The sequence below is a fragment of the Anguilla rostrata genome, chromosome 4 (assembly GCF_018555375.3).
Source record: "Anguilla rostrata isolate EN2019 chromosome 4, ASM1855537v3, whole genome shotgun sequence".
Taxonomy (NCBI): Eukaryota; Metazoa; Chordata; class Actinopteri; order Anguilliformes; family Anguillidae; genus Anguilla; species Anguilla rostrata.
Genome location: NC_057936.1, coordinates 35,538,343 through 35,564,636, shown reverse-complemented (window position 1 = coordinate 35,564,636; position 26,294 = coordinate 35,538,343). Strand labels below are relative to the sequence as shown.

Genomic DNA, 26,294 nt, shown 5'->3' with positions numbered 1-26,294 from the left:
TGGCGGAAGTAGAGTTTAAATCCTTTTCCCGATTGGACCCAGTATGACCCAAGAGGCGGTACTACTTTTTAATTTAGCTTTACCCTACCAGCGGCCGTCACTGATGCTCAATCAATCACGCCCCCCCACTACCCAACCCTCTGTCTCATCCCGCCCCCTTTTGTGCACACTGCAAAGCTCCGAAAATCAACGTCAGGTGACGTTTAGGGTAAAATAGGTCTATGGTCACTTTCGAGTAAGAAACGACGTATTTTTTCTTTGTCAGTTGAAAAGCCACAGAAGGCTGCTTCTGTACGATGAATATTGTCCTTTTATAGTATATATCAACAGAACGAATAAGCCTGATATTTCTTGATAATAAACGATAAACGTTACTAATGAAAATGCTTAAATAATGAGGTCTGACACGGTTGCAATATGATTCTGATACTTTTACAACGTATTGCTCTTGGTCTGATTACAGACTTTACTCAACCCAATTCAACTCATTCAAACAAGAAAAGAGAGATGGGTGTAAATGGGTAACACTAACAACCTCTAGCTCAAAGTCAGCCTTTTAAAGAATTCCACCAGAATCATGTTACCAGAGGCTTGATTTCGTTAATTATAAGTTGCTAAACCACCATTGTGTCTGAAAGTGATGTTTATTATTATTATTATTATTGTTGTTGTTGTTGTTGTTGTTGTTGTTCATTTCAAGTCTCTGCAAAACAGAACAGGATTGACTGGTGCTGCTCAAACAAGAAGCTATGTGCCAGTGCCCGTTTTTCAGATTCTGCTGTTAAATCACAACACATTGGTAAATTATGTTTATATTTATTATGTAATTTAACCCTCCTGTTCTGTTCATTTTTTAGGTACAGCAAAAATGTTCCCGGGTCAATCCCCATACAGGGGGGGTTTGCAAATACATGAAATGAACCATTTTCATTTAAAATGTTGATTACACTAATTAAGGCCAGTAGAAGAAGTTTCATACTGAAAAAATAATTTTAAGTATTTTTCCTAGATTTTCAAACTTTAAAAAGGGTCAATTTGACCCGCAACATAACAGGAGGGTTAAGGAGATTGTAAATAATATGCAAGGGCAGTTCACAGGCAAGTTCGGGATTTTTATATGCAATTATTTTGAAGCATATTGTACGCAAAATGGCAAGTCATAAAGCAATATCATTATCTTTTATATGTTCGGCACTGCTTAGTTTCGTTTTTATTGTTACAGTTAAAAATGAATGCAACATTTTTAAATGTCCGTTGAGATTGCCATCCTAATGTTTCGATTAAAATATTTGTATAATTCTCAGCTATGAATACTGATTATTGATAATCAAAAGGCTTTCTTATCCAGAGTATCTTGCGTTATTTTATTTAAAATACAGTTTGCCATTTACTGGAGCAATTCAGGTTAAACACTGCTCAAGAGACCAATAGCATTGCTCCTAAAAACCTTGCAAAGCCCATTTCCCAAAGCATCATGCTACAGTGCATCCCCTTTGATGTATTTTTAGTGAATGACACTAAAAAGAAAATGAACGAAGCTTGTTAAAAAGAGTAAAACAATAAAAATAAAAAGCAGGCTTTGTCTTGCAATTCAAAGTGAAGGCCAGGTTACAAAACAAAATATTGTGATGGAATACCTCCCCAAATCGATGAAAAAGAACATGAATACATATCGCCCTCTGGTGTTCAATAATACAACGAGGATTTTCAATCTTTGAATACTTGTTGTTTCAAAAGTTTTCATGTTGTTTCAAAAATTTGGTCACTACAAATTTTGACCGTTATTTTTATATTTAATGAGTATCGTAAACAATTATCATTATTCTTCCTTTTGTGGAAATGGCATGTACATATTAAGTTATCAAAAAATATTATTTGGCTCCTACCACTTTGAGTTGCAGTTACCTTCACATTAATGGCCCTTTGCCATTGATCTCATATTTCAACTCACCCAGAATAACTTGGCATACATTATGCATTTTATCTATCCCAAGACTTTGTGCAGGAAATTAAGATTATTCTGTGGTAGGCTCTTTGTGATATCTGAGCTAACCAGTGCTATATTTTTTCTTAATGTTCCAAATAGTTGATTTTTGTTTGCTAAAGGTTTGGCCTATGTCTCTGACTGTTTTGTTTTCATGTTTTTCTGCCTCACAATGGCTTCCTTGATTTTAATTGGCACAATTATGTGTCAGCAAATGCCAATAACAGACTCCAAAGGAAATCAAAAGGCTAGAATCAAAACTAGATAGTTAATACGTTTACATGCACAGTTGAAATCAAGCTATATTAATAGCTCGATTTGGCCAAACATTAGATTTAATTGGATTAATGTCGTTGTCCCAATATACATGACTCGGAAATAATCGAATTATTGACCGAAGTGTGTCTGACTAAAGCTTCTTATAAATCCTGCGTCCTCCATTTTGTCGCAACTTTTTTGAATGGTTCGTCATTCCGCGTTTTTCTTCCACCCATGTATTTTAGGATATTTAACTCCTTTAGTTGCGATAGCATGAAGTTAGTCTCCTTGTCCGTCCAGAAATTTGTTTTTTTTCGCCATGATACTAGGGAGGGCAAAACGGAGCTTTAGAATGTCGCCAGCAGTGTATGAGCGTGAGCTGCACAATGCATTTCTCACAGAAAAGGTCGTTTGTCGCCTTTTATTTAGTTCATTACAGTGGTGATAGAAGTGACAATAATTAAGTGGTGCAATTAATGTCAAGTACAATCGGACAGCACTAACCCATAAAAATGTACTTTGAATGGCAGGCTACTTGCTCAATCGAGCGGTAAATGTGAAAAACATTCGATTATGGTCAGCGACACCGAAATTTTCAGTCACACCCTCAACAAACGGCAAAAGTCCCAGTAGTAGATTGAATTAAATCTTTTAAAGTTATATATTTTCAGAAACATTATCGATTCCGCTTGGCCACCGTGAGCGTAAAGTTGCTATGTAAATTATGGAACATGCGCAGAACGCCTAGGCCAATTGTAGTCCGATTGAAGCGTATACATGCCGTAGTAAATCGACCCCGAACCGCATTATCTAGTAGGTATGTTAGTCCGACTTTGAAAAATTCGACTTCGTACGATTTCAGTGGGACTACGATGTTTACATGATTTTTAAAAGTCCAGTTTGAGCCGTACTAATACAATAAACCGACTTTTTCCAAGCATCATGTAAACCCACTAACTGACAACTCTTAAACCTGCACTAAAGCAATTAACCAATCAGAAATACCCGTGATGGCATTTGTCCAAAACATTATGAAGCCCTAAAATGGGGGGGACTATTTGTAAAAAGTGCTGCAATTTCTATGTGGTAAAACCAAAATGTATAATGCCCTTAAAAAAAGTGGAGAATGTGCACTTTAACCACATAATTGTTTGATTACAAATATTAAATTGTGGAGTAGTTGCAGCAACTAGTACTTTGGATCATGCAGTTGTCACGGTACAGGGGGTGGGGGCGCAGAGTAAAGAAAGACAAACTCAAAAAAGGGAAAATTAACAGACTTTATTAACCAAAAAAGGCACACAAACAGGGAACAGAAAAGGCCACGATGGACAAAAACACAGGCAGGGCAGAACACAGGCAGGCAGAGCACAAGGGCAGGTCAAAACACAGGCAGATACAAACGGTCAAAAACAAGCACAGATCGGGAACAAACGCAAGTCAGGAACAAACACAAACAGGTCAAAAACGCAGGCAGGTACATACGGTCTGAGCATACGTCGGAAACAAACCCAAGGAACCAGCACCCAAGTCAAGGGAACAAAGAACTTAAATAGACAGGGGGTAACAAGACACAGGTGAACTCAAAAAACAATCAAACCAGAAAAGGAGGGGATAACAAGACACAGGTGGGAACAATGATAGAATAACAAGACAAACAATAATACAATTAACAGGGGGGAGCAGGACACAAAACAGAAGTGCCGCCATCTGGCGGCCCAACAAGGGAAACACAGACAGGAAAACACAGAACCATGACAGCAGTGTTAACTTCTGTAGTTACGTTCACTGTCTTCTGTGGACAGTAATTACTGGCACATCCAAGCCTGCCTCGTGATATGTGTTTTTTTATCTGCCAGACAGATGTTTCTTTATTATGGTGAGAATTCTTCAGTCATAAATGTAGAGTTCTTCCTTAGTCCTTGCAAATTGCTGAGTTCACCAGTGCTCTCCTTAATGATGACCAAACGGTTGATTCTGGGAAGCCTAAGGTTTGGCTGTTTTTTTTTTTTTTTGTATTAACATCGCAAATGTTTCTTTAATCATTCTGTAAGTAATTGGCACCTTTGTCAAGGGGGGTTGAATCGCGTTGATAAAAAATGAGAAGGCAACTAACTTTTACTATTAACTTTAACTTTTACTATACAGGCTGAGTATGTCTTTGAGGGAACGCCTGTGCAAGGCATTCAGCTAAACAGAATAAGGTGCAGAGCTAAAGTAGCACAGACCAAAATGGCAGTTAATTTGGTCAAAGACACCATTGCCCATACCTAAAGAACTTACATCAGTGACTGACTAAACTCTAACTCACTTTCATCAACTTAATATAGGAATGGTCGTTCAAGGAAGATGAACAATGCACCCATTTATTGCTGCTCTGAACTTTCAGAAGGTTCTGTTCCCACATATTACTTTACATATGCTAAATGGGCATGCAGTTAATATTTGGACTACATGACAAACCGAGGGAATATTACATATTTTAAAGGATGTTGAAACGCAGAGGACAATCTAGGAGAAAGGATAATGAACAACAAAAAAAGTTTACACAACTTTTAAAGACTGTAATAAGCAGCAGACAGGGCTGGTTCTAGACATAGGTGACAAAGGAGATCACCTATGGCACAATTCATCAGGGGGGTACCAAACGAAGGGGAAAAAAAGAGAATGAAAATCCACCTGTTGCATCCATGATAGTCAAGGCATGAGAGTTTGTGGCATGAGAGTAGGCGGCCTACTCCCTGGGTTGCGTTAGCTAATCAGCCCAGGTGCTTAAAGGTGTGCTGCTCTGCATGGTTCGGGGCCGAGACCAGGAGTGTGGTCATGATTTTAGTTTTATTTTGGAGTTTTGTGTTGTGCTGGAAAGACCGAGAAAGTAATCTTCAACTGGGATGTTGGAGGAGCTGGAGCCAGCTGGGAAGGCGGGCCAGCTATGGGCGGTGCACAGGGAAGTGGTCATGCCGTTTCATTTCCTTTTGTCTTTGTTATTTTAGCTTGTTTTAGTTTTAGTTTATAGTTTTTGCCTGGAACCTGTGAGGGGGAAGGGCGAAGAGGGTCGTTTTTATTTCATGTTTGTGTGTGTGCGCTCGCCCTCTCCATGCGGCAACCAACGGTGTTCTCCGTCAGTGCCATATCTCCCTCCCAGGGGTGTCATGCTGGCGTGTGACTTGTTTCTCAAGCTTGCTTTCTTGCTCACTCGCTCGCTTGCTTGAACAAATCTCCATGAATAAACTGAAATGAAGATCATAACCCCGCTCTTGGTGCGAGCTCCCAGTCTCGGCGCCAAACTGCAGAGAGCAGCACACATCTAAGCACCTGGGCTGATTAGCTAACGCAACCCAGGTGTGTGTTCTCTCTCCACTAGCTGGCGCAGCTGAGACCAATCCGCCTCTCTGGCGGACTGAATGCCACAAACACCTAACCTCAAACCTTGATTTTTAAGGTGCTGTTACCCTTGTGATTTCCAGAACCTGAAGGCTAATTTCGAGACAACAGTGCAAAGGGAGATAAAAGGCTAAAGTGGAAATTGTAGTGAAACCAAATATATAAAACATGGCAAAACGCCTCCCTCATAGTAGCATGGGAAATGGGAAAATGTTCTGTTCCCATGGAAGGTAGATATGTGCTCATCAAGTAATTTCCCTTCAAGTGTGTTTGTGTGGTGAAGTGTTTAAGGAGCTTAGCTTGTAGCACAAAGGCCCAGGTGGAACTCTAAATTCTAAATCAGAATTGCTCAAGAAAATGTCAAGCTTTATAAATTGATAATGTAGGAAAGATATCTACGTACATTACCCTTTTGAAGTGTAGCTAATAATGAATATATTTAGAAACCCATTAGTTTAATTGAACTGTTCGTCCTGTATTCATAAACAAATATACTACAGATACATACAAATCTAAGTAACACCTAAAAATTACATAAAGGCACAATACAAATATATAGAAAAGAAACGCATAAAACAACACGTTTATTTACCATGACATTAAATGTAATGCTGATTAAACATTTTAGGAGACCATATTGTCTTGTTGATTCAATGATTTAACTGGTGAAGAAATCATTCATGTTGATCACAGCGTAAAATGCTGACATGAGATGTATAAACAGTCCTTTCAGAAAAATCATCAGATTTCTGCAGATTTTCATGACTTTACATGTGAACAGTCTTGTAGTAAAAAAATGAAATAGTGAAATTTAACACAGTAATCCACGAAAGACCAGTGTGCTTTTGAGTACAGACTGATATTACTTCAATTCATATAATTCTCAATAACATTTACATAACTCTTCAAATCTTTATTGAAACTACCCTTAATAATAGTTATTTTCTGGAAATGATTAACAAAGAGAGCCCTACTTTATGCCCTCTTGACCTCTGACCAAAACACGTTGTTGCCTAAAGTGCTGACCCACAGGTTTCCTTTGTGATTCACAGTGAGCCATTCTCCTCATTTTGGTTGTGCTGACCCATCTTTAAACATTGAAATATAAGTTCAGTCTTTGTCTATATGCAGTCACTGTAGCACTCCGAAAAAGCATCTTCTTGCAAACTATAATGTAAGCAAAAATTAAATTAAATTTAAAAAAGGCTTCCAGCTACTGCAGAGGTGTATAAATAATATCCAGCTTTTTATTTGCCCCCCCCCCCCCCCCCCCCCCGCTTTTGTCTGAAACATCACTCCACTGCACTGGCAGGGGGAGCACTGTGGGATTTACCTTATTTGTGATGTGTTACCGGCTTTTCACCGAAATTCCCTTTGCAGTACTGTTTATTGTTGTGGACAGTTCTACGGAGAAACTCATCCATCATTTGCATGCACTAAACTAGCCATCTGCCATACTACAAACCCAAAACCAGCTGGACGTGAAGAGGGAGGGGGAGGGCCTAGGGCGACAAATGAACCCTATGAACACCAGTCTGGGTCCTCTAGTGGATGTCTGACCGAGCTGTCAATGGTCACCGTTATAAGATGTACTGCTGACCAAAGCACTCGGTGTTGTGGAGGCTACACCAGTCTCAGTCCTTGACAACATGGCTGCAATACCTACAATTGTCCACCAGATGTCTCGACTTATCATTTTGTTACAATATTTGCAGTAGAAGGGGTGTAAGAAAAACATGGATTTTTACACTGATTATTTTTGATAAATAATAAAATTAATTTTAAAAATTAATTCTTTGGGGGTTAACAATTTGCATTTGATATTGGGGTTGCAGGTATTATATAAATTCAGAGTGCTATTAAAGCAATGGTAATTAGTCTGTATGTGTTGTTCCTAAGGTCCTTTTAAAGGTACTTTTACGTGTATACAAAGCCCTAAATGGTTTAGCAATCAAATGCATCTCTGAATGTCTATCATTATATATTCCACCTCATGCTCTCAGATTCTCTGTTGTAAGTTAGCTAAATTTAAAGGTAAAACAAAAAACAAATGGAGAAGTATTTCTGTTATGTTGCTCTTTTTATGTTGTGGAATGTTCTACACAAGGTTAATAGAGGAGTGAACTGAATAAGCATTTAAAAAAGGAATTTAAATAGATGCAGTGCAACTTACATGGCTTACATTCTTTGCATACAATCAATTTATACATCTGTATATTTTCTCAAGTGAGTTAGCTGAAATACCTTTCACAAGGGCACAACAGCAGTGGCTCACTGGGGAATTAAACTGACAACCTCACTGTTAAAATCCACTCCCTAAATATTATGCTACACTGGCTGTTTAAGCAAGTTTATACAGAAGCTCAAGCCACCTTTTTACTTGTACTTTTACCTAAACTATTATTATTATTATTATTATTATTATTATTACAGATAAGCAATCGACTTTGCATGAAGCATAAAATACACCCTCCCAAAAAAGAAACTGATAAGAAAATACATTTACAATGTTATTAGGAAAGGAAAATGGGATCGTGTTTACCGTATCCGGAAAAAGCAAACCTTGCATTCATAATGGACAGGTAATCGGCGTATCCCGGCGAATCACCCGTCCTTTCGACGACCGGATGAAGACAGGCGACTGCAGCCGATTCGCTGCCTATGTGTCCCGGATGTAGTTGTGGGCGGGGGAAGTGGGGCGGCTGTAGGGCTGAGCTTCACTCTTCTGTAGACAGAGCTTCAGTTTGGTGTGTGCGAGTGGGAGATGGACCGAGGGCGCTCTTCCGATTAGCCGAGCCTCTGAGCTACTCGCATACCAAGAACTATTGAAATAATAGATGAGATCGGGGCGCTCAAAACAAAAAAGCAAAACAAATAAGTAGCCCATCTTTCACCTCCACTCCACACACACTAACACGGCATTGATGGTAATGTATGCAAGGAAACAACCGAGACTCAGTGATGGGTAAACAGCTCAGTGTTTTATATTCAGATTTTTTCCTCTTTCCCTTCTCCGCTTTGACAATCCGCCATTTTTACTGAAACCAAAATAAGTTACTTAAGCAAGCTGTTTTGACTTGCAATTTCCTGTGTTATTTCAGAATGTCGATTTGTTTTTCGTATTGCTAAACATTTCTTTTTCTCTTATAGGTGCAACGACAGAAGGGATTCTCAGCCCTATCAGGTATAAAAACATAAATAAGATTAAAAAGGGGGTTGCTACTCTAGAGCAGGCTTTTGGAGCACCTACAGGCCTCAGTGCGGAAAAATAAAACGAAAAGTAGCTCCTATCGTTTGAATACGAGAAAAAATAAATTCTGCATAAAAGTTAAACGTTGTGTTATGCTTGACAAATGAATTAATTTATTTTTACCGTCGAAATTAACATTTGTTGTTGTTTTTTATCTTGGTAGCTAGCAACCTAGCTAACGTTAGCAATATAGGTAACTGTGAGGCCTGATTGTATGACATCTTTGTAGCAAACTAGCCCTACCGCTGTAAAATAAATCGAATAGACATATTTACGAATGCATTTAGTAGCTCATTAATCCGTTTTTGTTTTGCAAAAGTTTGCTGCAACCATTTGAATTAACAAGGAGCTATGGATAACATTCATTTTAATTACGTTATTTAATAACTAGATTCACGGCCTTTAAGTTAACGTACGTAGTTAGCTGATAATTACTAGCATTAAACAATACTCATATTCTTTAAATATAGCACGTTTTAAAATGATTACTTGTTAGCTTCGGTGCTAACGTTTTACATAGATATATTGCTAGCTTGCAGGTGACGTAGGAGAAAACGCGACTCGTACGTGGTCGCATCAGCCAGATCGGCTTTATGTTCGGACGTTTTATTTTCTCTCAGCTTTTTTGCCAACAGCGTCTTCAGCTACGGCAGTTTATTCTTTTTCCAGTATTTAGGTTATCGGTCAAAATTATTGGATTACGGGTCAAAGTTATTAGAAGGCTGAATTCACTGACCCTCCCCCCTCATCCAATGCATTATCGTTTGAATGCTTTGAGTTGTTCAATTTCCGTTGCAGACTCTTAAATATCCCTCAAAGAGTCACCCCGGCAGTGACCACCGACATGAGAAGATTCGAGACTCATCAGATCCCTCTCCACCGTGCAAAATGCTTCGGCGGTCAGACAGTCCCGACAACAAACACGGTGACAGCACAGGACACAGCAGGGCGAAAGCAATTCACACACATCGGGCCAGAGAAAGGGATGGAGGTAAGAGAGAACTCGAATGGAAATTGTCCTCAGAAGTTCAGAACAAACCTGTCAAAAGAATTTATGAATCAACCTACCATTCATCTTTATTTTGGTCTGTAAGGGACCTTATCAAAACTGGTTATCCATAGCCCTCGCAATGGAAAACATTACTCTTATTATTGCTTGCGCACTGTCCCTAGACCCAAGTATTGCAAAGCATGAATCTAGTTTAATAGGAAGGATCAAATACCAGGGAATTGCATCTAGGGCTGAGATAAAACAGTAACCTACATTGAGAAGTGCTGTCCTAGTCAGTAAAAATATGTTGGTATATTTAGGCATATTTGTAACTAATTCATCATTTACGCAGTGTACAAAATCGCAGTAGTCAAAGTTAAGAAAATTCATACCCATCAGATTCCTTGTTTTCAGTACATACCAGAACTTTGGGGTCAATGTTAATTTTAATATCCACAAACCACGCACACCTTTTTTGTTTGGGGGGGGAGTATGTGCTTTGGGCTTTATGGTAACCTGATGTTTCCCTCTTCATATAGTGAGTAGCTTCAAAATCCGCTTTAGGGTATCGTCAACAAGAGTAACTTCAAAGTTGGCGCTTGGTCTCCTCTTCGGTATGCACAGGACTTGCAGTTACGGCTCCTCTGCCTTTGCTCAGCTTTACTGCCCTCCCTGCGCAAGCCTGGCTAGCGGACACACGGGACTTGAGCCTGACACGTCCCCTCTGGCATAGAGGGTAAAAGGCAGGAGGCTAATCTGTCATCCTTCCACCACTCCAAAAAATGACTGAAAGGGCACAACTGCACTGTTGTTTCACTGAATCATTGACAGGTCTCCCCGCAGTTATCAGCATGGTGAGCGCTGGTGGATGTACCACAGACAATTTAAAAGGATTGGCAGACCACCAGCTCCACCCCATGATATTGATATTGCAGTAATTATAAGAGAGGGAATAGGTGGAGGTTGCATGCATTCCTCCAGATGATCTCACTTGAAACTAAATTATTGATCTTGATTTCTGACTGGCATGGTGGTTATTGAATTTACCTGCGACGGGTCGTGATTCAGACACTACTGGTTGACATACTGATAACAGTGACAACAATAATTATACACTTTCATTCAATAACCATGATTTTATAAAAGATTTTTAAAAAATGTTTTGGAGCTACTTCCACAAGCTAGCTAGTTTGGGTTTTTCGGTATTGACAAACTGTTCTTAAGCTTGGCTGCTGCCTCCTTTCCTGTGTGCATGTTTGACGTCAAATGCAGACTCCATAACACTGGCAGTCAAGGATTCTGCTAAAGACGCAAGATGAATTTTGGGGTGTAAGTGATTTATTTTTTTCTAATTTTATGGAGAGGGAAGTCCATTATTCAGACACAAAAAAGGCAGAGAGATGGGGAGAGTGCGGTGGGATCATGACCCAAAAAGGATCACAAACCGGACTTGAACCCCTGGCCTCATGGGATTGGTATATGGGCTTGAGAGTTGGCTGCCCTAGGACCTGCGCCACACGTCTCACCCGTGGGTGCGTGTAGAATGAATTGCTGCACGTCTAGGTCAGCAGGGTTCTGCAACCCTGGTCCTAGAGAGCCGCAGGGTCTGCTGGTTTTCGTTGTTACTCTACACTAAATTAATCAATTAAAGCAGTTGAATACACAGTTAACTCACTTCACCTGGTTACTGGGGTCTGAATTGGGTGCTGATTTTAAGGTGAAAACAAAAACCAGCAGACCCTGTAGCTCTCCAGGACCGGGGTTGCAGACCGCTGGTCTAGGTGGGTTTCTTTAACGTCATTTAATGACTTGTAGCAGACATTGATTGTGGATTCTCTCTGAAGTGTGGCCAGGTTTCAGTGGGTAGCACTGAGCGGTTCCCTTGCTTTCTCTGCTTCTGTAAACCTTGTTAAGTTTGAACAGTGCAGAACAGTTTTTGCCTTGTGCCACCAGCTGAGAAACATTCTCATGTGAAAGGTCGGACATTCGTGAGCGTACTGACATTTATATGGCCACTTCAGTAGCTAGCCACTCAGCACCACTAGTGGTTCAGCCAGATCCAAACCCAGACATAGTTGCTGTAGAAAAGTAAAGTTGTGCGTTGGCATTTTATCATTTTAGATCCAACCCAGCGACCCTGTCAGTTTTTCCAGTCACCATGAGAAACGCTGTATTTTTGGAAAGTCTTGCCCGTTTTGGAAAATATGTATATTTACACACGGAACATAAAGGAATATTAAGCCAGTGGGGGAAAAGTTCACTTTTCAAACTGTAATTGATCTAAATGCATAGCACGTTGATAGTCCCTTTTGGATTTGTTTGTTTTTAATAAGCCTGGGTCACAAATTTTTTTTATTTTATTTTTTAAAGTGGCCACACTTGTAAGTTGTAGTTTCAGGGGACAGGAGGTTGTAAAAAGGTCAGAAGTTTCTTTTAAATTCAGCCTTGGGATCAAATATACAGTCTTAATATGTGTGAAATTACAGAGGGATGCATTTCAGCCTTCTCAAACCGTCATTGTGTGCACTGCATCCTAATGGGTCTGTGCATGATTGAACCCATCCCTTTCAAGTGCTGCTACTGGTTTGAAATCTTAAGCGTGGCCATGTTTTATATTGGCTCTGGAATCTTATGATCTGTCAGATGTAGATGATGAGTCATTATTGTAATTTGGAAAGATTTTTTTCCAGTGTAAATGACACAATTGAATCCTTTTTAAAACTAACAAAAAGCTGAAAACGCTCAACTTCCAAAGGAACCAAAATGACCTTTTCTTTGGAACCTATTTGAGCTGCTGTATGCTGAGTTAGTACAGAACACTTAATTTTAAATCATTGCAGCTTATGATGGTTTTTCCCCAGATAAACAGTTTTATGGTCATAGCCTATTTTCCCCTGTAGATTCTGAGTCTTCTGAGTGTTATGCATACAGTTATACATACAGTGTCTCCTTGGATCGGTGTCAACAACGCTGCATGATTTAAAGGTTCCTATTTGCCAGACTGCTTGGTCGGTTGGCTGAGTACTGGTTTTTTAATTCGCTGGGTAGTAGTTTCGTGCCTCTCAAGGTTTGAAGACTGGTCCTTGGGAGCCTCATATCAGCTCACCTAAGCGCATAACAGAAACAAAAAAATCCTGTGCGCTAAATTCACTTTATTTCTTTCCAGTTCACCTTTAAATGGTGCAGTATTTTCACCTGGCAGAGTAGCCTGATTATACAAAATGGGTAAACTGGGTAAAACAAGGCAGTTTGTATAGTGTCTTGAGTAGAACTTCGTAAACTTGCGCATTCTGAAAATTGGTCTCGCCGAATTGGACTGCTCGGTGCATTTAACTTGGTTGTTTTTACCAGGTATCGTGGCCGGAGACTATGCCTTCCGAGTTTAAAGTCATTTGTTCCCCCTTTTATGATGTCAAGGGAGAATAACTAGTGGGCCTTTCACAAGGGTAGTCGCAAAGTAAATTCCACCTCATAATTGAGCTGGACAGTTTCTCAGAGGCAATGCAATACATAGGGCAATTGAGCAGCGTGTGAGTGGCCTGCTTTTATCTGTACGGTGTCTGATAGCAATGCAAGTAATGAAGAGTGAATCCATTTTCGGTCCACCTGTGACTCGCATGGCATGCACGTTGAAATTACTATTCAGTACCGTCACTCCCATTGAATGGAATTTAATTGAAATCTGTGATTGTATTCCGATTCCGTTCCTGCTCTGTGATTGTGATTCTGGAACAGTTTGCATCTCGGTATTTTCAAGTTGACTCAATCAAGAGGAATTGTGCTTTCTTGTAATTATTAATGTTCTGCCTTTGAACAACTGATGCACTGTGCCATTTAGCCTTCGACCCTACCCACGGCCCATAAAAATTGGCTGGGGGAATTATGACCCCAATAGGTTATCATTTGGTTGTCAGTTTTTTTCCGATCAGTCCGAGTGATGCTGTTGAAGGCACTCTGGTGTTAGCTATTGGGGCAGCTTGGTCAATAGGTAACAAATAGAATCGCCATTGTCCAGCAGCAGTACCGTGTAGCAGCCATTTCTCACTGACGTAGACCGTATGAGGCGTTCATCTGAAAGTGCACAGGGAACGGCGCTGTTATTAGAATCAATCGAACGCAAATGTAAGAGATGGGAAATGCCATAAATCATGGGGGAGGGGCGTGCCTAACCCTCTCGCTTGCAGAAAATGAAACATTTCTTGTCCCTGGCAGTCGGTCCTGTCGGGGGAAGAGGAAGAAAAGCCCTTCAGTCTTCCTCTGTATTTTTATTTCCGTCACATAGTTTGTTAATTATTGTGTTCCCGAGTTTAAAGAGAAGGTGGCAGTGGTAATAAACTGGCTCTCCACTGCCAGTATTTAGCCAGAGGCGGTGCCCCCCTCCGTTTACCTGGTTGTTGAATAGGCCCACCTGTTGAGAGACTCCTGGCGCCTCCTTAAGCCCCAACCTGCTGTCGTGGTTACCATAGATACCAGACTCCGGTGGCAGTGGGGTACGCTTGCCACCTAGGCAGCTGGTGCTGTCTGGCTTTTGCCCCAGGGACCTCTGATGGCCAGGTCTTGGCATACTCCATGTTGTGTCTGTGTTCTTCCCCCCCCCCCCCCTCCCCTAACCATTTACCCTCTGCTACCCCAGCAGGTGATCTGACATGATTTTTAACTGTGACTGGCGGGGGGAATAATTTGATTACCGTATGTTTGGCTTTGCATATACGCACAGCTTTAAGTTCAGATGCTGGGTAGGAGTGATCACTGGAAAATTAGCTATCAAAGTCAGTTTATACAGTTTAAGTTCATAACATGAGATAAACATGTTTGACTTGCTAATTGCCTGATACTCAGACTTTAAACTAAATCGCAACGTCACTGAGTTCACTCAAGTAAACCCTCCCTGTAAGATAATGTTCTTTGTAATATTTGTCTTGCCTTTAGTGTCAGGTGAGAGTGGAAACGTGGCCTTGGGGCTGCTGCCTGACTCATTCCTGTATGGCACACCACGGGGGCCGCTGTGCTAAAAGCAGTAGCGACCGCACGGCTCGTTTTGGAGGAGTGCACGTTCCTTCCTATGCTATCCTCGCTCGATGGCAGCGGTTGCAGCAGTGAGCACAGCTGGCGAATACGATTGTGCATTCCAAACTGAGGGAAAAGGGAGGGAGAGCGTTGAAATGAAAATAACAGGCTTCTGTTAATTCCAAATCTGCTGTTTGAATCATTCCATAAAACGCAGGTTAATGAGTCCCAATGAAGCCTCATCTGATGGCATTCTTTGTGCGTGTTTGGATAGGATCTCCGACGAGGATTGGCCCTTTTGTTTGTGCTGTGCCGTAAAACCTTTCCAAAGCTCCAGAAAAGTTGAACTTACCCAGGGTTTCCACAGTCCTTAGGAAAAAGTCTAATCCTGGAAAGTCACGGACAGAGGTCAACTATTCAGTTTTCCTTCGAATTGTAAAGTTGCTTAAAGAGTTACCAAATATATAGCTTGGTTCCCCTTGTATGGTGAGCGAAATATTTAGTATGGTTAACTTAATGGCCTGATATCAGGCCAACTCTCCAACAATGTCAGTGGGCTTATTAGTAATAAATTGGCTTGCTCAGTGATGGAATTTAAGAGCACTACCAAATCATTGGAATGTTGTAATAGCACAAGTACACAAAGAAATACAGATGTCCACATTTCCAAAGTTTGCTAATTGTGAATTTCACTATTACAGGCATAAATATGAATAAATCTGTACAAATCATAAATCATAAATGGGGTAGTCCTCTGGGCTCCCAAGCAGGCAAGTCTCATCACCGAACCAGGTTTTGGAAGCCTGTTTGTATGCTTATATACTGGAACATGCGTTTGTATATCTGTCCCAGTTATTTGGAATAGTCACTGGAGTAATTACTGGCCCCTGGCAAGTAGACCTATACTGTAAACTACACAAGGTGACTAACAGATTAAAAAGCAAGGGTTTACAGAAGCGGTTAAGGAAGTAACATTTTATTGGTGTATAAAAATGCTGTTGATATTATCATGAGCACCCATCGTATATCTTGAATTGACTATGGTATTCCTGTAAGTCTGGGATAATGGTGCCTTTTAAATATTAAGTGGTGAGTTATTGCTTTAATATGGTTTCTTTCGCCTTAATGATATGGTAATAGTTTTGTCTGCTGCTCCAGGAGAGATGGTCATGCCTCAGGCATGGACTACTGCTGGCATGCCTGAGCTAAAGTTAGTTAAGATGGGAATTTCAGAAATCCTAGCTCCGCTCTCCCGTCAAAATGCTAATCAGCTGAGAATTTCCACCTACTTGTCTAATCAAGGGAGAACCAACTGAAGGTCGCCCAAAAGAAATTCAGTCTCAGCTGACTGATAGTCCACTTGATGTGTTTAGTAGTCTTGAGCATCAGACTGCTGATTTGTCCGTCTCCTGTAACATGTTTTAACACTTTCACTGGGAAGCTGTGGAAATTGTCCTGAAAGGAAATCATGGTCAGGATGCAGATTGAGTAGATTTCCCTATTTTCACTTTTTTTGTTCTTGTAGCATTAATGTAAATTATATAATATATATTTTTTTTTCAAGTATGAGTTGAAAATGAACAGAGGTGTCATTTTTCTCCAGCACTTCCTGTTCTGCTCTGAAATTACAGGTTGTTTGTAGACCCACAGCCTAGTTAGCTGGTTTATTATCGAAAGTTCCAGTTCTGATCTGGCCGATCCTCACCCATTTAGGTAGTGTTCTATTTAAGGCTTTGTAACTCCCCATGTGAGCATCACAGAGACTTGGAAGATGGCTTTAATGAAACAAGATGTGTACCAATTACAGTATTTAGTCATATATCAATGTTTTTTCATAATTTAGGTAGAAATAAAGTGCCACAAATGCAGTGATCTTAGCAAAAATTAAGTTCTTTAGTTTTAAATGAAACACTGAGATCATGTATGAAACGGGTAAAACTGGATCACAAACTCCTTGACCAAAGGTTTTCAAAATCTGAAGGTGATGTAGGGAACTGCTGACAATGTGAAGCAACAAGTAAGCTTTGTACCCTGGTGTCCTTTAATGTCTCCAAATCTCTCCATAATGTCTAAATTCAGAATTGCTGTAAATCATAACAATCTTATATTTCACTACAAATTAACTGTTTTGACTCATGAAACTCAGCTTTGCATCTATTTCAAGTGGGAATTACTATCTTCATCAGCATAGGGGTTTAAGATAGCAAAGGTTCCAAAAAACTATCCGAAACCTCTTCAGAAATGAAGTTCTTTTTGTCCATTATAAAGCATATAAAGTTAACCCTTATGATGGTATGAGATGAAACATTGATGTCATATTGAAAATAGTGCAAAAACATTGTGACACACTGTGGTACGCATCCCTAAATATGCAATCATTTAGCTTGTATGTTTTTTTTTACTCTATAGTATGTAATCCTTTGTTGATGACAACATTTTACTATTTGTGATCATACCATGTCTTGGCTGCGCAAGCTTTTCCTTTTACTTTCAATGAGTTCAACAATGTATCATTAGGAAAAACCAAAACTGAAGGCCCAAAGAGGGTCTTTTTTTGCCCTAGGATGCTTGAACGAGTATTACCAAACAAAATTAGTTTCACAGACTGCCTGAGTGGCTACGCCAGTTCGTCATGCCAGGTAGCCGGCTACCAGCCGGTCGGCTCGGTTCTTCTACTTCTAGGCCATAGTGGTTTTGCCCTTCCACCCAACCACAGCATCCGGCTTCAGTCAGTCTGTGTGGTCCAGAGTACAAATCGTCTGTGTTCGTCAAAGACTCCCTCCGCCACACAGTGTGACGTAATGATAATGTTCTCACCACGGACCCGCCGCCACTGGTGACCATTACAGAGCAGCCAGCCAGCAGCGCAGTAGTTGTCACTAGTCAGAGGCAGCTCGTGAAAATTAACCAGCCTTGTGATGTCGCAACCTGGCTTATTCCAATATGGCTGCGCCCTAGTTCTAGTAGCTGCAAGAAAACAAACTTATTTTTTCCTGCAAATGTCAGTTTCAGTCAATTTCAGTTCTGATGCAGGGCCGTAATCTTATCTAAGGTACAAAGCAAATAAGTGATCATATTACGATTCGGGGTCATATTACGAAGTGCTTTTAAGAGGCCTGTGCAAAGGATAAAACTATTGCAGTGGATGTCCTACAGTGTATTATAGCACCAAAAACTCCTGCATCCAACCTCAACCTCCTGTAATTACTGAGAAATTGAACCTGAGAGAATTGAGTGACCATAGGATATAATCTCCCTCAATTCATTTGCCTCTGCCCTCAACCTTGCCCAGAGTGTGCTGTACCTCCGAGGCACTCTTATTAGTATTTTGTGACATGGCTAGCTTATCAGGGCAGTGCAGCAGCCAAATTTCCCCCTAAGTGCATCAGCTTCTTATAATGCAAGTTAGTCTAAATAGAAGTTTGTCTTCTCCTCTAGCGAAACTGGTGACTGGAGACTGGGCAGTGAGCCTTGAAACTTTTTTCTCCTGTATTTATGGCTGCTTGTGCTGAGTGGTGTCTGCTGTTTTTTTCTTGTAGCTGTAAAAAGTGTGTTTTTGTTCCCTAAGCATTCTGAATAGCATCTGCTTCCTCTGCTTTCACTAATATGTTTGCCCATTTTGTCACTGGCTGAGACTTGACCTGTTTAATGGTGCAAGTCTGGAGAGAAATGATTGGTTTATTTTCCTGCACATAATTCCAACCAGCCAAATGGAAATGTATTTGAGAAGGAAATTTTTAGATGGCAGTTACCTGAAACTAGACAGTTGCTGCTTTCTGTTTGGAGTAGTTTGCCTCTTTAGTCAAGGATGAGATTTGTGAAGCTGATCTCTAGCTGATGCATGCTAAAGAACTGTTTACCAAAAAACTGAGACCAAAGAGGCTGTACTTCATTTTCCTTACTTTTGAGAATCACATTTTCTGCTATTAGTTGACCTGTGTGTTTTTCCCAGTGTGTGCAAACTGCTGACTTTAAACCTTTTTCTCCTGTATTTATGGCTGCTTGTTTTGAGTGGTGTCTGCTGGATGACTGTTTTTTAATTGTTGCTTTAACAAGTGTGTGCAAAAGTGGATAGAACTCATTAAGGGAAAGGTACAAGTAATCGGAAGTGCCAGTTTTACATTGAACTGTTACACAGCACAATTCTGCAAACATGCACCACAAGGATCACGGTCATATTGATCTCAACACCGGTATAATGGATAATGGGACCAAGATGTAGCCCCCCCCCCCCTTCCCCCCACTACTGTATGGTGGAACTAAATGTGCTGGTGATGAGTTTCATAACTAGTAGGTCATTGGTCATCTGGCCTTGATGGATCAGATTAAGACACCCTTGAATAGCTCTAATTTTTTTCCTGGGAAATTAAACACTTTTGAATATGGTTAAGCTGCTTATATTTGACTTTATTTCAAGACAATCCTAGTTGTTGTATGCCTTGAAAAATAAAAAAAAAGATTACATTTTTTTTTACAGTTTATCAAAAATTTATTCTGGAAAAGACTTCATGATTTTATGATTTCTCACCCAATCATGCAGTTGATGACTTCATTGTGCAATACTAAGATTTTACATTCGGATTAGGTTGGGCAGCCTAAGCTCCTTGTTGAAATGTGATGAACTGGATATAGACTTGACATTCCTTTCTGTACAAGTATTTCTGCTAACTGCTTGCTTTTTTTTCCTCTGGCAGGGACCAGTTATTCTCCACAAGAAAATTCACACAATCACAGCACTCTCCATAGCTCCAATTCACATTCTAATCCAAGCAAAGCATCGGACGCAGTGAGTATTTCTTTGGGAGTCTGTGTTTTCAGTTGATGTGCATTGGCATCGGAGGGAAGGTTGTGGAGAAGCTGAAGGTGTTTTCAACCAAATACAGTAGAACCTGGCAGTTAGAACCAGTCAAATCAGGCAAACAAGGTATGAACCTGAAATTAACTTTAACAATAATCAAAATCTTGTTTGTAAAAACGATCCCGTTGGCTTTTGTTATAATAAGTGTGATGTAATAGAATGAACGTTAAATGGAAATGAGTCATACTTTCCATTGAATAAAAAAAAAAGAAACTGGAAATGCACCTCTCTCTAATAGTGTGGAGTCTCATCTGAAATCAACATGTTTCTGAGCAGAGCGAGCTTCAGAGGGAGTGGCATCAACGAAACAGAAAGGCCATCTACCTGCATTCATGAAATGGCCGTTGTAATGCATTGCTTGGTTTGACAGACAGCAGTGACAGTGCTAGAAGGTGTTGAGCTGGGTAATCAGAAGCTGTTTGCTTATCAGCAGACTGTTGCTCCCCATTTAAGTATTTAAGAACCATCATGACTCACGGTCCACCCTGAGAGTCCGTCTGGTGCTGTTCTTGTTCAGTAGCTGTTCGTGTTTGCAGCGGGCGTGAAGCTTTCTTCTTGACATTTCAACTCCGTTTGTAATTAGTTTTGTTTTTGGTTTTGTTTTTGAGAGTTCAAGACTGATTGCATTGTTTTGCCAAGTTGTCAACAACAGAAAAGTTATTATTCTCCACGCGTACGCTAATTACCTCACGCCCACTCTTCATTATTTGAGCGTCGGAGTAGCTTGGGAGCCAATGCTACATGCGTTGTCCGAGTTATCGGAATACGCGGCGTGATAAAATAGATCGTGTCTTGGTGTTATTGCCAAAGAATACAACGTGGACACAAAGTCAGCAGTGTTTCATATGAGGAGTGGCCTGAAACTAATCAATTTGTAGAAGATGTAGGTTCTAATTTGGAAAGCTGTCATAACGAATAAAAATGTACGTTTTAACAAGGTTTCACTTACGACTTCATTGTTTCACTGTTAGTTATTAGGCCAAGATTTATAGCCACTGAATGAAAGCATTCTGACTTAAAACTGTATTTTAACTTTGCTTTCAAACTTGCATGTATTTCATGATTCTGAAAAAAACAACCTTTTCCTGAGTTGTTTGTACTTGAAGCTTCTGCTGTACTGCAGTGTTGTTCCACAGCTTAAAACTGAAGTTGGTTTGTCAATTTTAAGGCATTAATGTAGGTGCTATGTCATGGGAGGTGACTGCCAGTTTCAAAGAGAACCAAGATGTTTGGTTTAATCCTAAACTGTTGCAGTGATGTTATATCATTGCGATCAAAATCTTGTGGTGGCTCAAATTGATTCTGAATTTTGAATACTCAAGGCTGCTTTCGAGCCGCTGTGACACTGCATTTATAACGATGGCGATCGGTTGCATTGTTGGAATCTGCGTAAAGCCAAGACCGTTAACATCTAAATATTATTGCAGAAAGCCTGGAGTTCAGAAGCCCAGCACATTCTTTATTTTGACAGTTTAATTTAGGTGGCCAAGTACAAATGGCGTATTGGAAACATGATGCGTGAATGAGATGTTTGCACTGGATTTTCATGACCCGTATCTTGGCTTGGATTTTCTCCTCCCTGCAGATGGGTTAAAGGGGACACAGTATGAACCCAAAGAGGATAACGGTGTATCCAGTTATTCAGCACCCTTCTTCCCTCACCTTCACCCCCGTAGTCTGTGGCATCATGGTCCAGAGAGTCCCGTTAAGCTGGGCGTCTGCAGTACTGTGGCCCCGTGATACTGGCTGTCGTTCTCTCGTCAGACTGCTCTCACGCGGCTCCTCTGAGAGCGCCCCCCCATGCCTGTCGCCGAACGCGCCGCGCGGCCCGCGGAACGCCGCCCCGCACCGCCGCAGTCACGGACCGCCGGCCCACGCTGGCACAGTCCTCCTCCTTTGCTCGAAAGTTGCAAAATGCATTTGAGGCAGACTTTTTCTTTTTTTATTCCGCCATCGCCGTTCAAGAAATTTTCATGGAAGGCAATGTTCTTTTACGTGCAGAACTGCTGAAGGAGGCTGGGGGCGGATGATCAAATGAACCTGGGTAATTGAAAGAGCCAGGCTCATTTTAAAGCCAAGCTTTTTGCGCTCCGTAATAAAGGCGGCATATGGTGCGTTGCATTCCGGGGGCGTGGGCTTTGAATCGCACGCTTCTCCGTTAGCATTTCCCAGCAGTGGCTAATCCAGTGAATCTGGTGACATCTTCAAAAGTACTGCATTCGATACAGAGTGCAGGGACACATTGTTTAAAATCCACGAGGGCTGCTGCTTTGTTTCCTAAGAATTCTGAATTACATGATAAATAACGCCCCTCTGCTTTCACTAATATGAATATAAATGACTGGCTTACTCTTCCTGGACATAATTACAACCAGCCAAATGGAAAGGTATTCGAGAAGGAACTTCTTAGATGGCAGTTGTCTGAAACTAGACAGTTGCCGCTTTCTGTTTGGAGTAGTGTGCCTCTTTAGTCAAGGATGAGATTTGTGAAGCTGATCTCTAGCTGATGCATGCTAAAGAACTGTTTACCAAAAAACTGAGACCAAAGAGGCTGTACTTCATTTTCCTTCCTTTTGAGAATCAAGTTTTCTTCTATTAGTCCACCTGCGTGTTTTTCATTAGTTTTTTTTTTCTTTTTCCTCAAACCTTGGAATGTCACGTAGGCCCAATTAGTCAGTTGTTGCAGTCACTTTGGGAGGGCTGATGCTAGCATGCCTGTCCTCAGCCTGCGGCTGGTCCTTTCCTCCTGAGAGGTCATAACTGTGCAGTAAGATGGGGGCGTATGGGCTTCCCCACTGCTGCAGTCCGGCCCCTCTTTCATCTCAACCTCCACCCTGCCCACTTCTGTTGCCGCCTGCTGTTCCCCACCATCACCACCCGCCCCGCCCATAACCTGAGCCGCTACCTCAGGATTGTCAGTTAGCTGCCAGTAATTTGATCAACGTGAACATTGACTGACCATGTCACAAAGCTGAATCCTGAGCCAGCCGGAGGAGGATGGGTTCCTTCCTAGGTTTCTTCCTGTCCTTTACAGGGAGTTTTTCCTTGGCACTTGCTTTAGGCTTGCTCCTTTGGGGGCTTAGGCCAGGGTTGTCTGTGAAGCATATTGTGACAATGACAATTGTTTGTGAAATTCACAATTTAAATACATTTTGATTGATCCTCCTGGCTGAAATTCTCCTGGGTGATGTCACGGGTGGCGATGCCTTCCTCAACAGGTTATCTGCCAGTCTCTGCCGACGTTTATTCCGGGGACATTACTGCAAGGACCCACAACCATTAATTTGCATCACCCACAATCATTAATTTTGTGCATTAATGAAGCGTTCGATTTGTAAGGTTTACTCTCTGAGAACCAGTGGGATCTTTACTCAGTTTGCTTACTGGGATCGTCTAGGCCTAGCGCATTGCAGCCCTGGTTTACAGGAAGAAAATATTTTGAGAAAAGCATCCATTTCCTTTGAAGACATCTATATCCTTTGAAGTGTGAGGGTTTGATTGTTGACACAGAGGATGGTGCCACTGGTCCATGAACCCTACAGGCTCATGTTAAGTAACGGGAGTGGGTAGGGGGCTGAAATGGGTGACCAAAACAAGGGTTTCTGTTCAAACCCGTTGGTTTGGCACATGCTGTACTGTGCAAAGACACCAGTCATCAGCGCTGTTCTTTTGAGAGAGCGAGGTACAGGAGGTTGTTATTTCAGTATTTGCTGGTTTAGAAATGGGTTCATGTAGTCTGTCTGGAGTAGTTTAATTTGAAAGTAGCACCTTACACCAGCTTAATCAGCACAGTCTGCCTTTTCCTGCTGATTTGATGCTGTGGTGCAAGCACCCTGGTCTGTCTGTCTGTTTTTTGCTTAACCTTGTTTATGCTTGATGCTCGAGACAGGTCTACAGCATGTCACCGTGTGCACTTTGTTTCAGTGCTTTGGGCACCTGAGCTGGCCCACTCATAGGTTTATATGGGATTTGAAATACGTCCTCATGCATCACAGTATAATTTTATATAGAAATTGGATGAATTTTTGTGGAACTGTGGGTTTGATGTGCTCGGTGTATTCCGTATTTCAGAGGTTTTTTGAACATTAGAAGCATCTCTGGCCCTCCAGAAAAACAGCAATAACTAATAAATTTGTGGCTTTAAAAATGCAAGCACTCGCCTCAAAAGTGTGAAATTATTAATCTGTAAAAATGGGGCATCTGCTCTGGAGGAATGGGGAGAGTAATAAATGCACCTAATTTTACTTTGCACAAGCATCGGGGCTGGGCATTCCATCTCACAGGCTAGGTTTTAATTAGCAGCATGTTTTCCATTTCATTTTGGGAACAGGAACAGATTTATACCTGAGGTTAGAGGGAGCCGTGGGTGTTAACTGGGAAACTGACTCCCTGTGCACCCCTACTTAACTTTTCATGAACTGTTCTGCAGTGTTTCCTAATGTAGGACAGAAGCGTTGGGCCACGTGTTCCTTTTTTCCCTTGTCTGCTCACTTTTGCGGCGACGACCGAGGCAGTGAATTCTAACCCGAATCCGTCTGCATAGATCTCCAAATTGCAAGCTCTTGCATCACATTTGATCTGTCTCAGTCTTGTTTTTTCCCCCTTGTTCAACATTTTGGTTTTGTGTATGTAGAGATTTTTCTTTTCCAACCAACACCTTTTTGTTCCACAGCCTTATGAGCCCGCAGATGACTGGTCTGAACACATTAGCTCTTCTGGGAAGAAATACTATTACAACTGCAGGACGGAGGTGTCGCAGTGGGAGAAACCCAAAGAGTGGCTGGAGAGGTATTTCACGTCTCTCGGCAAATGAAGCTAAAAGGGAAATTCCAGTGAAATGCAGTCTCGTGGTTGAAGGGTGCATGGGCTGATTGTGTTGGTCCTCTCTCTGTTTTTCCTCCTGTGGTCCTCAGAGAGCAGAGGCAGAAGGAGGCGACCAAGCTGGCGGTCGTCAACAGTTTCCCCAAAGACAGGGATTACAGGCGGGAGGCCATGCAGGCGACCACCACCAGCGGCTTCACCGGCGTGAGTAAGTACAAGATGCGGGCCAGAGGGATTTCATACTGCGCAGACTGGTGGGGGTTTTGGGGCTGCCTTTTATTCTTGCTTCAAGGGATGGGTTTGGTTGAGCGGGCTCCGTTACTCCATCTATTTCCCCTTAGTGATTTAGGATCTTTTTGAGAATTTGATCCAGGAACGGCAGTTCACCTGTGAGGTTGATGAGGCGGACTGGATGAAGCTGTGACTGTCTGCCAGGGGGCGGAGATGTAGTAACATACAAGCAAAGCCCGCACTGGAGCGCTCCTGACCCAGAGTCGGACCGGACTCCTCTTTTCTGCTATCTGCTATCACTAATTAGTGAAGAAAGGGCAACATATCCCTAATAACATTCTAGGATTTATTTAACTGGTTGGGTGCTTTTGGGGTTAATCAGGTGGAACAACAGATTTCCTACTACATGGACGTGGCTTAGTCTGTTTCTAAAGGAAGCTAAGTGGCTTATGTTTAGTGTGCAGTTGGTTGCCTCAAAACGGGAAAGCTTAATTCATTGAGATTTAGTTCAAATTGGTGATGACTTAAGTAGCACATGAGCAGCGGGTTGTTTTCGTTTGCAAGAGACACCGCCCTGTAACAGCCGGGTCCGTCTGGCTGCAGACAAAACATTTTCTGTGCCTGCGTGACTTTGCTTTGCTGTGACCCTTTGCTCTAATTAACCAATTATTTTCATAATCGGTTATGCGAGTCTTGTCATTTTCGTTTTGGTCACCAGGTCTGTCATAGCCTGCCAGACTTGTAGAGGTAGCGTCAAACTGTCATTTAAAATGTCTTTTTAAATTATCTTACCTGTTGCATAAGTATGTAATACTATTCTAAATCATTTTGCATTGTCCTTGTAAAAAAAGTTGCTTTGTATAGGATACTGCTTCCATTTTGGAGGATTTGTTTTACTTGGTCCATTTGGACGATTGAAAACGGATGAAGATGACACCACCTTGTTCACTTGGCACAGTACCCTTGACATATCATTTCCAAGGCTGCTTTCAAGTAAGCAAGGATAGTCTTAAATGGAGAGTTCACTTCCTGGTCGTTTTCATTGCAGTTTTACTTGATTTGAAAAAGTCATATTTCATCATCATTAAACCAACTGTAATAATTGTAGGGGTACTTTATACAGTTAAAAAGCATGCTTTTTGCACACAGGAAGGGGGAAATGTTTGACTTGCTGCCTGAGCTCAAGTTGCTGGTGTAGATGACATATACCAGTCTGGGCTGCCCGAGTAGGTTCAGCTACCTCTGTAATTGCAGGTTTTTGGGAACAGGACTTAGAGAATCAAAACTGATCATGTGTAAAAAGGCCTTTTTGCAGAAGCATTTCTCTGGACCTTGTCCAGTCATGACAGTCGGTTTTGTCTGCCCTCCACTGCCCTACTGAAAAGAACACCACTGGGATAATGGCTGATGTCAGGAATTGACATTTCGTTGGCCTCATTGGTCAGATTAGCTGTGAAGCATATTTCTGGCTCGCCAAGACACACACAAAAAAAAAACAGCAGTACTACTC

At 41.4% G+C, this 26,294-nt stretch overlaps 1 protein-coding gene across 2 annotated transcripts in view; it reads left to right on the top strand.

The window, feature by feature from the left end:
• Nucleotides 1-5,806: 5,806 nt before the first annotated feature.
• Nucleotides 5,807-26,294, top strand: part of waca (WW domain containing adaptor with coiled-coil a) — a 36,760-nt gene continuing 16,272 nt past the window's right edge. The window contains exons 1-6 of one of the 2 annotated variants that reach the window (XM_064332401.1): nt 5,807-5,856; nt 8,777-8,810; nt 9,675-9,867; nt 19,569-19,660; nt 24,405-24,520; nt 24,646-24,761. In XM_064332401.1, the coding sequence (XP_064188471.1) occupies nt 5,822-5,856; nt 8,777-8,810; nt 9,675-9,867; nt 19,569-19,660; nt 24,405-24,520; nt 24,646-24,761 (586 nt within the window). In that variant the 5' untranslated portion in view covers nt 5,807-5,821. Of the gene's footprint in view, nt 5,857-8,325; nt 8,592-8,776; nt 8,811-9,674; nt 9,868-19,568; nt 19,661-24,404; nt 24,521-24,645; nt 24,762-26,294 lie in introns of those variants that run through there. The other variant, XM_064332402.1, reaches the window with a different exon arrangement.